The sequence below is a fragment of the Lepisosteus oculatus genome, chromosome 6, assembly GCF_040954835.1.
Source record: "Lepisosteus oculatus isolate fLepOcu1 chromosome 6, fLepOcu1.hap2, whole genome shotgun sequence".
Lineage (NCBI taxonomy): Eukaryota > Metazoa > Chordata > Actinopteri > Semionotiformes > Lepisosteidae > Lepisosteus > Lepisosteus oculatus.
In genome coordinates, this window is record NC_090701.1 from 8070332 (window position 1) to 8088981 (window position 18650).

The 18650-nt window shown below is 34.7% G+C and overlaps 1 protein-coding gene across 2 annotated transcripts in view; it reads left to right on the forward strand.

Moving 5' to 3' along the window:
* The window catches only part of LOC102686477 (cadherin-12-like), a 119358-nt gene extending 110631 nt beyond the window's left edge, over positions 1-8727 (forward strand). Inside the window, exons 9-12 of one of the 2 annotated variants that reach the window (XM_069190931.1) lie at positions 1555-1676; positions 3196-3313; positions 5676-5927; positions 7394-8727. In XM_069190931.1, coding sequence (XP_069047032.1) covers positions 1555-1676; positions 3196-3313; positions 5676-5927; positions 7394-7896 — 995 coding nt within the window. In that variant the 3' untranslated portion in view covers positions 7897-8727. The remainder of the gene's footprint in view (positions 1-1554; positions 1677-3195; positions 3314-5675; positions 5928-7393) is intronic. The other variant, XM_069190932.1, reaches the window with a different exon arrangement.
* Positions 8728-18650: the final 9923 nt, after the last annotated feature.

Consider the following 18650-nt stretch of genomic DNA (forward strand, 5'->3'; position numbering starts at 1 on the left):
TGCTTGCAAGTTTGATTAATCAATAATCACCTGCCTATTACTAATTACTTATATGCAGCAATTGAGTAAATGCAAATTAAATAAAATGTTTATTTGACATGTTTCAAAGTCCATTACATAATTTATGCATATCCATGTCAAATGAACGAATGTACGAATACATAGTAAGAACATCACTTGCTGTTAATGTAAAAAGATAAATGTTGTAGTGATTTAACATCACTTGATAGTTATATGAATATGGAATTGTGTAACTATTCAGCTAAAATATCATAGGTGGACATTTCGGAAACGTTTTGACATCCGTTTCTTTTAAAAAAAACTTTTATTGTCCTTGTAGTGGTAAAGGACAAAGCACTGCACCCAATGGTTCAAAGCACGATCAGAGTATTACTTTCGGTTTATTTCTTATATAGTGAATACATAAAAACAGTCCACTTTCTTGTTGTTGGCTCTGGTGTGAATTTGTGTATCTGGATAAATTAAGTGATGGTTTTGTGATTAAGGATTATTGAGGAATTTTTTTAAGTTAAACAAAGGAGGGAAGAAGGGTTATTTTTACAATTGCCACTCCGAGATTCTGACTGATTTGAAATCATACAGTAGTTATATGTATTGGACGATGCTCTATTTTATTTACAGACACTCTGACTCAAACCTGTGTCATACAGTGATATAGACATGGGTAATGTCATCCCTATAAAACACATCATGCTAAACTAGAAGCATTGCAGAAGGTGATAAACTGTACATTATTTACTGGAGCTCGGTTGAGTTCAAAGAAGGAAGTCTGAGAAACCCCCCTGTTTATTGGTACTAAAAATTTGATGAGAAGTCACGGTTCTGTACAGATTACAGAAATGTGAACACTGAAACTCCACCAGACATCGTATGTACTGTTTAACCATAGTCAAGGACCGATGTGCTGTTCCCAGTCACGTACTGTGGTAACATTTATATTGCAGACTTATATAATAAAATCAAGAATTTACTACTAACGTGCATTTAATAAAGGGAAAAACGGACTGTAATTGTACAGTGCCTTCTATGAATATATTAAAAAGTGGAAAAAAAGAAATATAAATATATACAGTACTTATAATTATACTTGCATGACTGGATATTGCAGTCAAAACAAAAATATATTTATTTAAATCATGTCCAAGACACAACTATACTGTACCTCTTTCATGAAGAAATGTGTATTTGGCAAATCAAACAAAACACATATTCTTTAATTAAATCATATTATACTACAAATCCAATCTTTTTTTTTATTTTTTAACCATGTCAGTAAATGTAACATGTATGTAAACAATGTGTTTCTAACCTGAATGTCCTTACCCATGGTGTTAGGTGAGATTTAGTCAGGCCTGCAATTCTAAAATGTATCTGTAGATGGCAGTGCTGTATTGATTTATACTAAAACATTCAGCCAGAATATGTCAGGCATACTTTATTTACTCTACATGTATTTTGTTACTTTAATCTGTTTTATACAAATTACGCGATGTCCGCAGTGGATGAAATACTGTTTTCTTTTTCTTCAACCAGATAACCCAGTCCTGACCAGTAAAGTTGATGTCACAGTCCATGTGCAGGATGTTAATGAGTTTCCTCCAGAATTTGCCATACCTTATGAGACCTTTGTTTGTGAAAATTCCAGAGTAGGCCAGGTAAGTAAAATATATATATATATCTTTTCACAAAAACACAGGCAAATATATTTATATATAAGGAACAAGAAATAGGTTTAATCCACGGCCGAAATGTTGTGTTTTCTTTTTTTTTCAGCATGGAATAAACCTAATACTTGTTCCCTTGCAGCCTATGTATGCTGGTGCAGCTACCCACCTGAACTATTTATATATAATAGATCACATGCATATACAGTATGTGATTTATAGCTTAATGTTGTGAGCTGCATTAGTCTACAGCAAACAAATAAGTAGAGGTAAATTCCTCTAAAAAATAAATGGATGAAAATGAGCTAGGGAGCATACTTCAGTTGTCTTTCTGTACACACCATGCTGCTTTTCATATCTTTATTTTTTACTTTTAAGAATGGAATTGACCTCTGCTTCTTCCTGTATAATGTGTGTACAATATATACAGTATAGAAAGAGAATCAAAAACCGTAAATTGATTCCCAGGTTTAGATAGATCCATATATGATGCATGTAAGGATAACACATGCAAAATGCAACTGTGTTTTATGGGTTTTGGAGCCACCCTTTCCATATTTAGTCCATCAGGTAGGTCAGTGCTCATCATATCATAACATAATCATGTTGATTGTTGTGAATTTGCAGCTCATAACCTATGAGATTAGCAGGAAGATTGTAGGAGGACACTTAAACAAGAGCTTCTCAAGGGATGCCCACACATACAGTACTCTGCAAGGTTCATGGCTCAGTGATTAGCTAAATCACATCAAAATTGTAATTCTCTGAATGTCATTGATTGGCAATCTGCTTGACTGGATGTGCACCGCTGATGGTCTATACATATCTACTTGAAACATGGTTAACTACAACAGAATTGGGCAGACTTTTTTGGGAAAAATATGTTACCAGTTCAACCTAATCTTGCAACTTCCAGGTACAGATTACACAAACTAGATGTGTAATTCCATTTCTAAAGTCACTGTAATAAATTACAGGCTTCTAAGGCAATTTAACAGATTGCTTTTAGTACAACAGAGGGTGGTCTTGGTCTTATTATAACTTATTCTCTGTAAACAAGGGGTCTGCTTATAAAATAAAATGAACATGTATTTTGACTAGTTTCTATGTAATCCTAAAGGAACTATAAAAAATATACTGCTGTGTTCCTCCAGAGAAAAGCAGTTTGGGACAGTAACATCTTACTATGCTTATAAAAACTGCAACCTTTATTGGTTAATGCCTCTGATGCACTTATCTTTTTTATAATGTATTTTTATGCATATGTGACACATGTTTGCACAAAAAATGCACCTGCTACTATTTTTACAGATCTTACAGCTCAGTTGTTTGTATCACAAACCCATATGACTTACAAAGGTGTTTTATTTTTAATATTAATTAACATTAATATCAGTATTTCTAAACAATAATGTTTAAATACCAGTAATGTTTTTTATAACAGTGCCCTCATTTGGCTTTCTTCTCACAAATCATGCACAGGCTTTACTTTTGTATCTTTTTTTTCCAGCTAATTCAAACTGTTAGTGCAAAGGACAGAGATATGCCCCCTGCTGGTCAGAAGTTCTTTTTTAAATCACCACCAGAAACCATTAAAAACCCAAATTTTACAGTCCAAGATTTCAGAAGTAAGTGATTCTTTCTGTTTAATTCCTTTGATATAAGTAAGGCAATCTGGAGTAAAAGATGTTCAGTGCTATGAAAAAGAACTGATCAAATATGCATCTCATCATTAGAGAGTATATGTTTCAGTTTGACTTCTGTATACCTTAAAACAGACTTTAGTTACACCTAAAGAATAATAGTCAAGAACATCTAAAAAGATGTTCTAAAAAGAAAAAACCTCTTCATGATCCCTTGGAGGAATACTTTATTATTTTTATTTAATATACTAATTTTGAAAGTATATATATAAAATAAGGAACAAGTAAAGGTTTATTCCATGCTAAAGAAGGTCACATCCGAAGAAGGCTCCACAGCCAAAATGTTGTGTTTCCCTTTTTCTCTTTTCTTCATGGAATAAACCTTTACTAGTTCCTATAAATAAAATAAATTAGTATATCTCAAAATGTTTATTGGGTATGTTACATTTGCTAAATTAGATTTAATATCTCCCACTTATAGAGTTGATTTGTGTAAACAAAATGTTCTACATTTATTTGTATTGTTCTCAGAAAATAATTGGCTCTTTTTTTAAAAGCAAGTATATTGTAATAGCATTCCGGGCTTTTACACATACAATATAATCCTAACAAAATATTAAAAGTAGATTACTTTAATGTGTTGTATCTATGTTAATGTACCACCATGGTAGGGTATTTTTTTACTTCATGTTTAATGGAAAATCTCATTTGCACCATCATGGTGTTGAAGATTAACCTGACAAAATTCTTGCATGAAAGGACTGTCACATTCTATTTAAATTTTTAGTTTTTAAGTAGAAACAAACTTTTAACACATGGCTAACTTCTGATGGGTGAAGACAGGCATACCAGGAAGTTAGGAAAGAAAATAAACCTGTACATGTAAGGTGTGTTTTAATCGTTCATCTTCAGCCAAAAGCTCTGGCACCCCCTGTCAAGTAAATCCTTGTTAATTTGAGTGGAACAAACTAATACTGACGGGGTCAGTTAGCCTTCCTTTAGAGGATGAGCACATTCTGTGTTGTGCTTGACACATTCTCGGTCTCTTAACGACAGTTTTGGATGTTATTCACTTTGACCAAAATGCACCTGCAGGCCTGCAACTTATTGTTTTCTTCTCAGTAAGGAATTAACCTTCACCCTGTGCTGGAATAGGCTTGGCTATAGCACAAATAAAATGCAAGTGCTCTCTTGAGTGTGTTAAGCGCAGCAGTAGCCATTGGCAGTTTAAAAGTTTTGAATTGCATGACCTAAAGGGGGTATCTTAAGGTTATTGCTTCCTGGTTGTTGATGTTTTACCAGCAAGAAAGATATAAACACGATACATGCTTTCTAAGCAGTCAGGATATTCCATCTTTTTAAAACTATAATTCCTTACTAGCATAAATAATATACATTATAATTGAATTACACTAATACCGCAAGGCTTAGTGCACAATGCCAGAAGAGCCTGAAGGTAAAATAATGGAATACTGTATCTCAACATTGTTTGGATTGCATCTTCATGATGTTTCATCTGTAGAATTCAGATAATTTCTTATATTGATCCCTTGTGAGATTATGTTTAATTAATGTGTTGCACTGAATATGCCATAAAGGAATACTAATACTGAAAACTATTGGTGTTAGAAATCAGTATCCCAACACCAATCAACCAAATACATAGTCTAGACCCATTTTTTTAGAAACAAAAGCATCATTATTAATTTTCTTAAGATTTGTTTACTGTGGTCTCTTAAGTCTAATATTTATTTTCGAAAAATTCAATTATTTTCAATGTCATAGTTTCACTTTCAATCTAATTTTTAGATCTTCAGAGTGTAACCAGTATATATACATTATTTCCACATCAGTTATGCTCATACAATGTGAAGCCATTGCAGAAAAATTAAAAATATATTTTTATAAAGATACTAGATATACTATTTGCAAAATGGTTAACAAAAGACATACACTTTCAAACATACAAATACTAAATATGAGTTAAATAAACATTTGAAAATTATACAAAGTAATGGAATACTTGATGCAACATGTATGCAGATATTTAATTTGTTACATTTGTAAAAATTTAAGTAATTTTAGTTTTAAGTTCAGGACAAATTGCCGCACAAATATTAGAATATGAATTTTCGCAGCAACTTTTTTGTTAGCTTTGATAGCCAAAACATTATATTTGGATGCAGTTGTCCTTTCCAAAAGACTTCAAGTACTGCCTTTTTACAATGTATGTTCTTTTTATGTTCTGCTTGTATTTTGTTGCAACACTAGCACATTGCCCATTTTTCACAAATGTCTCGCAATTTTTTTAATTAATTTGAAGTAATACTTTTTTGTTTTATTGCAGACAACACAGCTGGGATTCTCACAAAACTGAGTGGGTTTAGTAGAAGATTGCAAGACATTTACTATCTACCTGTTGTAATAGAAGACAGTGGGTATCCAGTCCTCAGCAGTACCAACACTCTGACTATTCGAGTCTGTGGATGTGATACTGATGGCTCCCTCTTATCTTGCAATGTTGAGGCAATCTTCTTGCCAGTAGGACTCAGCACAGGGGCACTGATAGCAATTCTTCTATGCATCATAATACTCTTAGGTTAGTTTTTTCATTTTTATTTATTCCTATTTTATGGCTAGTCTATAATATGTTTACTGTGTTCGCCATGTGTATTCCAAAAAACAGAAAACAAATTATATTTCAAATTTATAAATTTCAGTTTTCTATATGCCGGATATTTGCAAGTTTGCCAGCAGCACTTAAAACCCGAAGGTAATTTTGGGGAGTTTCAGAATCAGAATCCTTATTGTGGCATGTTGTGTGAAATGTAACTAACTGGACCTCTGCAGAAAACACTCAGTGTTGTAGTTTCTGATACAATGTCATTCCCACCTGTGTCTATTCATCATCAATTCATCATATAGTAAAAGCTGTTTAGTCAGGAATGATGCCAAACAAGTTGAGGACAAGATGTGTAAAGTTGTGTATATTGAAGTTGATGGAAACAGAACCTTTAAAGTATTGTGTTTTATTACATTCTGGACTGAATGAAGAAACAAGTTAAATAAAAATATAAATAACTAAAGGTCTAGCAGGCATATCAGTTAAGTAATCAATTATCACTGAAGTTTCCTCCAAGACCAGGGTTTGGAACAAATGTTCTAAAACAGATGCTATTCAATATTGTTGAGTGCATTTTGGAAAATGGTTTAGAAAACACCTAACATTTTGAGCAATTATCTTTATCCTGTGTACAAATGATGACAAAGTATTCATGCAAAACATTCTTTATTAAACTTTTAAACAAAAATAGGACATTTAATATATTATTTTGATTATTTACTTCACTTATTAATTTCATTATTTGTTATGAAATATTACTTGTGATGATTTTCTAAAAGAAGAAAGCATAAAACTATATTTGACTTCCTAGCATTCTTGTTCCCAGTTGCCAGGATTAGTAAGGTAAAAGCAATCTGATATTGTCTTTCATCCTTTCAACGAAAACAACCTAAATCATTGCAATAGTGCTCTCAAGATACAAATTTGAATTGTAGAGTAAGCCATTCGGTAGAAACAATGCATTTACAGATTTCTTCAGGCACATTTTTTTAAATATTGAGCTGAAAAGTAAAGTAAATTGAGTAGGTGGAAATCATACGTGAATATAACCAATATCTGTAAACAATCCCCAAGCACCCAATACACAAGTTTTCATATGGGTCCCTGTTTTAATATCAAATACTAAAACTGCTTGACATTTTATTGAACAACTTCAGATGAATTTGAATAACAAATCCCAATTTTAACATTACATAGCACCAGCAGGGTTTATCAATATTGGTTCAACATTGGTTCAAACCAAACAGTATATATTTATATTTACATGCATTACATGTATTTGCACAAACATCTTTATATTTCTAAAATTTAAATATGGCATGTAGTTAGTATATGCCTTTTACAAGTGTTTAATATTTTCTTTCATATTATTAAATTATTATGATAAATTATTATATTGATGTTCAATTATACAATTCAATTATTGTTTTGTTTATTTGCAGTGATTGTGGTACTTTATGTTGGACTCAGGAGACAAAAGAAGAAGGAGACCTTGATGACATCAAAAGAAGATATCCGGGACAATGTTATCCATTATGATGATGAAGGTGGTGGTGAAGAAGATACCCATGCTTTTGACATTGGCACATTGAGGAATCCCAAGGTGATTAAAGACAACACATGTAGAAGAGACGTAAAACCAGAGACCGAACCTTGCCCTAAGATACCTGTTTCTCAGGACAGCACAGATATCAGAGATTTCATTTGCCAGCGGCTGCAGGAGAATGACTTTGATACTGCTGCACCTCCGTATGACTCTTTGGCAACATACGCATATGAGGGAGAAGGATCAGTAGCAGAGTCCTTGAGCTCTATTGAGTCACTTACTGCAGATACTGATGAGGATTATAATTATCTCAACGAGTGGGGACCCCGTTTTAAAACTTTAGCAGGGATATTCGGAGAGCAAGAATCACATCTGGATATAAAGGAAAACAATCTATAATATTGTGAAAAAAGGTCTGGAAGAGAATTTATTTTATACGAGCACCCATTTTTTCCTACTCTCTTCCAAAATGAAATTTAAGGAAAGAAAGTCAAAGGAAACAAGCCAGCCTTCAATTACTATTCATAGTTTTGTTTTGTTTTTTCTGCTCTGTTTTGTTTGTAAGACCTAGGGGAAATGAAGACTAGGCAAAAGCAAAATGCAAGAATTGTCTTTACTGTTCTTAAAAAAAGTGCCTCAAGAACCTTTTTTTTAAACCATCGCAGTAAAAATCTATTTTCTTTCAAGTTTGAGCCCCCCAAAATGGAATAGTATCAAACAAAGTTTAACTGTGAAAAGCAATAATGTTTTCCTGTGGTAACATTATTAATCAAAAAGTTTCTGGGGGCATTAAAGTGGCCCTATTTGGCCAAAGATGGATGCACTGTATATATATTTGCTTGTTTGTTTGTTTTTTAAAGTAACTTGAGGTTTTATTTGGTAATTAACCATAACTCACATGCAAAGGATATTTGAATCATGGGGGGAGGGAGCCTGCTGTAAAGACTTGTATTTGTTTGTTGTAAAATAATTTAGGGCTAATCATGAAATATTAAGATTCAGGTTATGTAATAAACACTGTTTTTTTTTCTTAAACACAATGTGCAGCTTGTTTGGTAACTCTTAAATAAATGCTTCTCAGAAAATAAGATATTGAATGACTTAGACATTAACCTGGTTCTGGGGCTTGTCAGACTATTTGAAGTTGATCAACCACCTCCGATTATTTTCATATAAATAATATCTGTATAAATGTATAGATTTATTTACACTTCATTATATACAGTACAGGCAAACAAGTTAATAAATGAAGGTAAGCTATTAAGTAAATGCATTCATTATTCAATTTTCTTAAAGATCATTTTTGAAGAATAGTTCATTTTTGAAGAATTCTGACCTTATTCATCAACATGTCTGCATGTTTCTGCTGTCTTTTCAAAAAGTGGTGGTTGCCCTCACAATAAAACACAATACGTCTTGAGCGGTCCAAATCACAGTTGAATTTCTCACCCTAGAGAGCATCCTTTATCCCAAGGTTACTGCCCCAAGTAAGAAGGCAACAATTAGAAACAAAGAACAATATTTTGTAACATGACCATATACGTACACATACTGTAAAACTGGCTACAACACTTTGCATAAGGAGGTTAGTTTTCAATTATTACTGTATCCTCATTATAACACATATCTTGATTTAATTAGCTTAATTTGAATCTGTCAGGACCAAAGATTTGATGCATTTATTGGATGCATTTATTTGTAGCATAGAAGACCAAGTTTTAATAATAAAACAATGCTGTTTACTTATAGAAACAATCAGTAAAAATCTAAAATGGTTATATTTTGTCCTACATTATGTGCCTTTACTCAGTTCTGATTAAAGTTAGGTATGTGCAGTAATCATGTATCATATATTTAAAGTAGCTACACATACACATCCTCATGGCTGTTCATGATTACATCATCATAAGTACGCATGAAACCAGTGTAGGTGGCAAAAGGACCTGAAGTGGTCTGTGGTACTGTGGTAAGACCTCACACAATTGTCTTATTTAAGGTGGTTCAAGTGGGGAGCAGCAGCAGGGTGTGAACAGCAAAAAGGAACGATTAGATTTTAATCCTATGATGAAAAGTAGAAATAAAGCAGAAATGCAACATTAATCTTAATATTGTGAGCAAGTTTGATGTTGTGTATATATAGCTAAACATCTACATCTTTGAGTAATTCATACATCTTGGGAATTCCTCACAATTGAAATATTGTACATTTTGTTCTTTCTTTTCAGGTTGGAATTGAACTCTACATTTTCCAATGTCTAATCTATTTACATAATCATTTTCTACATTAGAGACCAGTAGATTATCAATCCATCCATTCATCCATTTTCTAACTGCTTATTCCAATGGAAGGTCACGGGAGAGCTGGAGCATATCCCAGAAAGCATCAGGCACAAAGCAGGATACGCTCTGGACAGGACGGCACAAGGCACACACAGACACAAACATGTACAGTACATGCTCACTCCAGGGCCAGTATTCCCAGAAGCCAAATAATGTACAAGTACTGTATATCTTTGGACTGTAAGAGGAAACTGGAACACCTGGAGAAAACACACGCAAACATGAAGAGAACATACACTCCAGGAATTTTTAGATAGTAATATTTTTTTTCTTCTTTAAACATTTTTAATGTATAAGAGCAATTTATACATACATACATATATATCTGAGAATCTTTCAATTTGTTCACTAGAAAATGCTGTGTCCAAAAATGAAGGACAGTATTCTAGTAATTGGATCATTTGAATTTACTAAAACTATTAAAATTGAGACAGTAAACTCAGAGAGTACTTTATGGGTACTAGGAATCAATCAATCAGGAGAATCTTCTTAGCCTCACTTCATTAAATGGAGAGGATTCCAAGCTCAGGTTTGTTCTGAAATTGGCTTTCCTGGAAGGTGCATAAAATCTTAAAACATGAGAAGGTCTTCAAACCAGTACTGGTACAATGGAATTCTTACTTACAGAAAGTCTCTCGATTGTAAAACAAGTATAAAAAAAAAACAAAACAAAGTGCAAACAGTGCATCAAGACAATGTACAAACAAACAATAGACAATGTGCAAGAAAACATGCAGACAGTTTGAATGTAAACAATACTGACGTGTAAACAATGACTGGAGACGTACAATAAATAAATTACAATGAGGTAGATGGTGATGGTGTGGGTGTGGTCCGAGGGGGATGGCTAAATGTGTTCGCCAGTCTCACTGCTTGTGGATAGAAGCTATTGAAGAATCTAGTGGTAAGTGTCTGTATGCTCTTATATCTCTTGCCTGAGGGCAGTGGGGTGAAGAGCTCATGCCCTGGGTGGTGACTGTCCTCTGTGATGGCCAGAATTCTACCACGGCAGCGGTCCTCATAGAGCTGGTGAGACCGCAGCCGATGATCTTCTGGGCCATATTGACCATTCTCTGCAGTGCCTTTCTTTCTCGCGAAGAGGTGTTTCCATACCACACGGTGATCCCGTTGGTGAGGACGCTCTCGATAGTGCAGCGGTAGAAGTTCACCAACACATGTATTGGCATCCCCCATCGCTTGAGGCACCTCAAGAAATAAAGGCGCTGCTGAGCCTTCTTCATGATAGAGTCAGTGTTCACAGTCCAGGTTAGATCTTTAGAGATGTGAATTCCCAAAAACCTAAAGCTGGTGACTATTTCCACTTCCGTTCCATCAATACTGAGTGGGCTGTGAGTGTGTGGCCTGTGTCTCCGAAAGTCCACTATTAACTCTTTCGTTTTCTTTATGTTCAAGTCCAGGTTATTGCTATGACACCACCTAAGCAGCTGTACAACTTTATCCCTGTAAGTGGACTCGTCATCATCACTGATCAGTCCTATTATAGTGGTGTCATCGGCAAACTTGATGATGCGGTTATTGCTGGGTCTTGCTGTGCAGTCGTGAGTAAATAGGGAGTACAACCTTGGACTCAGACAGCAGCCTTGTGGGGTTCCAGTGCTCAGGGTGAGTGGTGTTGATGTTTTATTGCCTATCCGCACCACCTGTGGTCTCTCGATAAGAAAGTCCAGCAGCCAGTTGCAGACAGAGTTGCACAGACCTAATCCCCTGAGCTTTGTCACCAGTTGACAGGGTATGATGGAATTGAATGCTGAACTGTAGTCCACAAACAGCATTCTCACATACGAGTTCTTAGTGTCCAGGTGTTCCAAGGCTGTATGCAGAGCCAGGGAGACAGCATCATCCACTGATCTGTTGTTCTGGTAGGCGAACTGCAGGGGAGAAACTTAAAAAATCTGTTCCACTACATTTTATAGCTGCTATGCTGAACAGTCTTTTACATTCAGCATTGTCTACAATAGCCTAAATGATTTTGACACAATTATAATAGGTTCTTGTTAGAAAACTTCTCTTGGACAGACTTCAGTTTATGTATGGTCTCTCATTCCAGCAATTACTTACAGTTAACTTTTTTCCAGTTGTGATTTGGACAACAGGGGTTGCAGTCATCTGATTAGTTAGTTGTTAAGTTGCTAAGAGCCTAGAGTGAGAGCTGTGCAGAACTACTTGTGAAGTTGTATTGTCATGGGGGAGACTCTCAGTTGATTGACTGTTAATGACATCATCATTTGTAGTGCTAATCCCATTTGGTAGGTTCCTCATTGGTGAATCACAGTTTATGACAGGTGACCTGCAGATGGAGTACTTTACTCAATTAAGCAGTGTCAGGGAGGTTTCCTGTTCATGATGTAATATTTATTAACAATGCTGTCTTTTGTTAAAAAATCCTTCTCAAGCTAGCAGGCTAGATACTATATTTAGTCCCCTAATGTAAACCTTGTTTTTCGTATTTGACATAGAAATTTAAATGAAGTTCTTGAATTTTATAATAGTATTTAAACAGTAAATATGATGTATGCATAGATAGTGAACAGTATTTACAAATCTTAAAAGGTGTTCATAAATCCAGCTATATTAGTTCATAATAACAAAAAGGGTAAATAATCCCTTGGTCTGTTAGAGTTCTTAATAGACTTCTCCAGGATTCCTTAACTAAGAATGTGTTCAGCAAAGTTACCAAACTGAATAACAATTCACTGTCAGGTTAGACTGTGGATTCTCTGTTTACTACAGCTGATTAAGTTTGGAACTTTCCCATTTTTAAAGCAAAATGTTTGTGTAATTTTATATTTAACACTGGGGAATATACAAACACACAGTTCTCATGGTGGTACTTTGTAGAAATTAAATATTATATATTTTAAAAAAATATATTTGTGTAGAAAACAATAATTCTAAAACCCAAGGTGGCTTGCACAAAAACATTCTCATGGGGGACTATATCTTATCAGGTTGATGAATAGAAAAAAAAATGGTTGCTGTATTCCAATATTTTCAACACTGCTTCAGTTTATTTTCATAATGAAATTTCCTGAATTACATTGTGACAGCAAAAATACATCTGGCCCTGGGTAAGTGAAATGATCAATATAGCAGTTACAATATAAATAGTTTCTACTGCAAAATAGAGAATATACTGCAACATTATTTAAGATATAACATACCAAGAACAGACATTTAAACTGTGAAAAGCAGGACAATTTTGAGGTATAATGTAATATTTTTATGGTTATTTACAGTGCTCATATAAAAACTGCGGGGGTACAGTATGTACAGTACTTCGTTCAAAACTTCAGTATGAAGTAAAATCTTGTGATAAATCTGATCATTTGCTAGCATTTTTAATGTTGGTCACTTTTTAAGTATCTTCTCAGCTTTTCTTAAGAATGCTTAAATTTAGATTTCAATATTTATTTGTCTATTATTGTTTTATCAGTGGTGTTTCAGACATAAGACGTTTATATATAGCAAAATGCTAAAGAATTTCTGATACAGTCACCTGACAGACTCTCTGTAAAAGCCTGCCAAAAATCCCCATGCCAAAAAAGCCAAACATGGCTCTGGACAATCTAAACAATTTTTCGCCCCATCTCCAACTTATCCTTTCTTGCAAAAAGTCTAGAACATGCTGTTACATTCCAGTTAAATAAACACCTCATTGCAAATAACCTTTTCAAACCCCTCCAATTTGGTTTCCGACAGCTTCACAGCACAGAACTGCCCCGGTCAAAGTCACTAACAATCTTCTAATAGCTTCTGATTCTGGTTCTCTTTCTATACTCATCCTTCTTGATCTCAGTGCTGCTTTTGACACTGTTGACCACGACATCTTACTTTCTCATCTTGAGACGTTGTTTGGAGTTTCTGACTCTGCTCTCAAATGGTTCAAGTCTTACCTCACTGATCGTTGTAACTTTGTCTCTCTTAATGGGTATAGGTCTGAAATTGGTCTTGTTAAGTCTGGTGTTCCTCAGGGCTTGATACTTGGCCCCCTACTTTTTGGCATCTGAATGTTTCCACTTGGTCACCTTTTAAGATCACATGGCCTCAACTATCATTTATATGCTGACAATAATCAAATCTACATCTATACCAAACCTGACACTGATGTGAATCTCTCTCTTCTTTCTAATTGCATCTCTGCCATAAAACATGGATGACTCAAAATGTCCCTAATCTAAACTGTGACAATTGTGACTGAAGCCATGCTTATTGGCACCCCCCATCAAATCTGTAAAGACAATGCTGTAACCCTATCTGTGGATGGTACTGTACTTGACATTCAGGCTAAATTGAAAAACATAGGGGTGATATTTGATTCAGGCTTAACATATGTGAATATGTGCAACATATTGTCAGAACATCTTTCTTTCACCTCTAAAATATTGCTAGACTACATCCTAAATTATTGCTAACTGTTGCTGATCAACACATTTGTCTTCCCCCAGATTCACTACTGTAATGCTCTACCTGCTGGGGTTTCTAAATCCATATTGAACAAACCCCAGTTTGTCCAAAATTCAGCAGCCGGGATCCTGACTAGGTCTAGTGCAAGTGATTACATTACTCCTATCCTGGAGTCCTTGCATTGGCTTCCTGTCAGGTTTCGTGTCAACTTCAAAATCCTTATACTCACCTATAAGGCTATGTATGGCTTGGTACCTTAGTACCTGTCTGAGCTACGATCTTCCTACTCCCCACCTCTCAACCTTTACTCTTCTAATTCTGGTCTCCTATCTTTCCCCCAAATCCATCTAAACTCTATTGGTGACAGGGCCTTCTCCTGTTATGCCCCACAACTCTAGAACTCTATCCCTAAGGATATCAGAAAGTCACCTTCTCTCAACTCTTTCAAATCTAGATTCAAAACCTTCTTCTTTAGAGGGGCTTTACTTAACTGGTTTTGTTCTTTACCTCTCTACTCCTTCTGTATTCCATACCCCCATTGTGCATATCTTGTGCATTTTTATTGCTGTTGTTGTTTTATAAAGAATTGAGAATCCACCTTTATATATAAAATAAAATAAAGTTTATTATTATTTTTATAAAGACAGATTTTTTCATCTTTTCTGTGTTTTTGCTCATCATTTCTGCTCATCTGCTGTACATCAATTTCTATGAACTTTCTACACTGCTTGCTGTCACCTTTTGTACTTTCAAACATTTTCTTAGGAGTTGAATACTACTTGAATGTGATTTTACATGTAAAAAAGCAATAACACAATGGATGAGCAAGCTGCCCAGACTAATCGACTATATCTTACAGACCTGATATATTTATATCTGGAGTTCTTATATGATATTTTTACTATAAAGATCATAGAAATCATTCCCCTGTTCCCCTCCCACCACCTCCAATGTTCTTCCCAGGAGGTAAACAGTTCCCCCTCCCTCAACCTGTCATCCATTCTAGTGGGTTAGTTCTTTTATCATAAAATAATAAGATGAAATCACAATGTGTTTAGAATAGATAGCAGAATACATTAAATCTTCTAATATATAGAGAAAAACAACATGATAGTGTAGTTGTCAGTGTAAACCAAGTATCAATGTTAAACCAAATTGTGAAATTGTGCAATATGATTCAGTAAAGATAGTCCAACCAAGGATTTCCCCTATTGCAGTGTCTATTGTCTATTGAGATTATTGAGTGTAATTTAATACAGAGACATGGTAGTAATAAGTTTAAACTGGGGTCATTCATTTATCACACACAAATGAAAGTATTTTTCATTAAATTTTATCACAGAAATCCAAGTCAGAGGCAAATTGGGGAGGAGCATCCATCTATTGCATTCTTTTTTTGCTTTTCGAAGCAGATTTCAACACTGATACATTTAAAGTAATTCATCATTTGTGTTTTTACAGGTCAAGGCATACTTGTCAGTGAAGTATTTACAGACATATTTTAATGTTATACCCCCAAAACATGTTGAAACATGTTCAAAAGATCAAGTAGGGGGAGCCTTTGAGAAATATAACAAAAATTAACTGTATAGTATCATCATATAGTGCAATGTCATTTTGTTTATTATTGATACTGATAGGGACAAAAGTGTCAGATCAGCATAGTGTTTTTTGTGAGGTGCTCTAATGAAATGTCAAACAGCAGAGGTGAGAATAGATACATTTAACAAATGCAGAGAACACTTGGTGCCTGAGGGTATAGAACACTATTGCTGAGGAAGATGCACTATTTCTTAGGATTTTATTTAATTCAGTCCCTAAACCCATATGTTCAAAACAAACAGCTGCCCAAGATCATCTGATTCTCCATATAAAATGCCTTTTCAGCACCTAGAGAAAGGTTTGTAATGGGGTTTTTTGTATTCTTGAATAATAGAAGGAAATATCTAACATTTTATGCAGCTAGCAAGGTTCTAATCAATCCCATTTGATCATGATTAGTCATGTAATTGCCAAATCTGCATGAAATAACGTTGGTATATAGTGTAGTATCCTATTTTGTTAGGGACAGGGAGTGGAAGCTAGCATTGCTGGAAAAATAAAGACAGGTTGCAAAATAATAGCTGTTTACATAGACACTGTCTGATAAAACAGCCCATAATCATCTCCATTTAAAATGCAAAATGCATTTTACAGATTTTAATATTGGTGAGTGAGCTCTGTATTTTAAACAATTAAAACTTTGTTTAAACAATTTACTAAATGATGTTTATTTTGATTTTTTTAAATGTTATGCCAATACCAAAACCTAAAAGGTATAGTCTAAATCAAAATATACAAATTATCAGAAAAGATTACATTTTATTCAATTGTATATTTAACTCATTGATTAAGTATTGGTAACAGTCTGAATAAGTCTCTTTCTCTGCCCGGTTAGGATATTGGAAAGGACTGCATATAATATTTTCTGAATTCTTCTGGAAAGGAATGAGACTGCTTATTAAAATAATCGAAGACATTGATTTATTTATTTTGTATTGGAATATGTATACAGCTGGCATAGATCTGCTAAATACACATAATCATAGCTTGATGACCTTTCTATATAGCCTTTACATTTTCAATAATTCTATAGTTCCCCTTCAAAACTAGGTTATAACTAGGTAGGCTATGTGTAAGTCTGGTAATTATGTCATGAATTAAAATTTAGAAAGGTTCACGAAATTTCAAAAGATATTGTACTCTCATTATATTTTCCATAATGATAAACACCCCTTATACATCTAATAAAAATCCTTACAGTTAATCGTATATCTATCTGATATCAGCAAAAAGCAACACCACAGTCAACAAAACAGGCTGCCCTTTGTGGTGTACCAGAAAAGACATTCACATATTTATTTACAATTATTAACGGAAAGACACAAACATACAGCATATACTACTATTATTTACAAGAACTGAGTGCCTGGGCTTTTTACAGACAGAATAAACTGATCCTAACCCTCAAAAAAATATGTACCACAGAGAAAAATTGTAATGTTTTTCTCATAAAATAATCTACCCTGGAGAAAATTGATGCTAAACCAAGGGGAACCTTTCTCCCTGTACCACTTTGCCTGATGGATACCAGAAAAGTAATAAATATTTCCATGGCTATGATCTACCTTTCCTAAATTCTAGCATTTGCCTCTTCAGTGACAAATTACTTGAAAGAATTCTGCAGTCTGGCCTGTAAAAGGAGGAAATTCACTAACAATATAGTTTCTTCATTGACCAGACAATAATATAGAAATGTCATAACAGTGGGATGACTTACTGAACTCCCAAAAATAGTTTGGTCATTTCTATATGTTTCTAAAAGTCCAACTTACAAATTGATGCAGAAATATTTTTAAACTTCATCTATTCATCATTTTTTTAAGAAAGGTTTAATGCTGTATTGATATGTCTGACAACCACACGTAGCTGTGGTACTTTAAGGATTCACTGCACCACCTGGCAGTTTTACAGAGTTGTGCGGTCCTGCATCAGAGTATTCAAAAAAAAGTACACGCTGAAGTCCATGACACTGCAGTACCTACTGTTACGAATCATTTTTCAGGACCCTGTGCAGACAGCAGAATCTGGAAGGTAGTGAACAGACACGGGGAGGAGATGAGGAGCTGGGCTAGTAGATAAACAGGGGAGCATGACGAGTCTGCACTGGTGCTCTGGGGGGGCATGGTCCAGGCAAACAAATCCGAGGAAGTACGGAGGGAGAAAACCGGGGCGAAGTCCAAATCCTGGAGGAGATTAAAACAAAACAGTTAAAAGCAAGAACGGAATCCGGCGCAAAGACGGGGAATAAAAACAATTAATGGGACCAGGTGCTCCAAGTCCCGGACTTGGCTGGTTCAGGATGCCAAAAGGAGCTCTGTGCCCTCAAGCCGTGGACATAAGGCAACTTGGTGGAAGGTGGGCCTCCAGGCCTCCGGACGTCCGTGTTCCACTGCAGAGCCCAGAACAGATTGAGCATCTGGCTTTTAAGGTGGGCTGGAACAGGTAGCAGATGCACAAAATCAACTAAAATGAGAGGTCTTAAGGGGGGAGGGATTACAATCGTGACACCTACTGTACCTCAGTATACTTAGTGACATCTTGTGCTTTCTACATCTGTATATACATGAAAGATTTTATAAGCATTTCAGTTACTGTTGATCATTATGACTTGTGTTCATAAAATCTGGTCTGAAATATTGTATTTTTTCTTTCAAGTGAGTTTTTACATAAATGAATTCTGAAAATAAGGGTATTATTTTTGTGAATACATTCCTGTCTTTGAGTGAGAATGAGAAATAAAAAGTTGACTGAGAACTTGACCAGAGGCCAAAATAAAAACCTGAAAT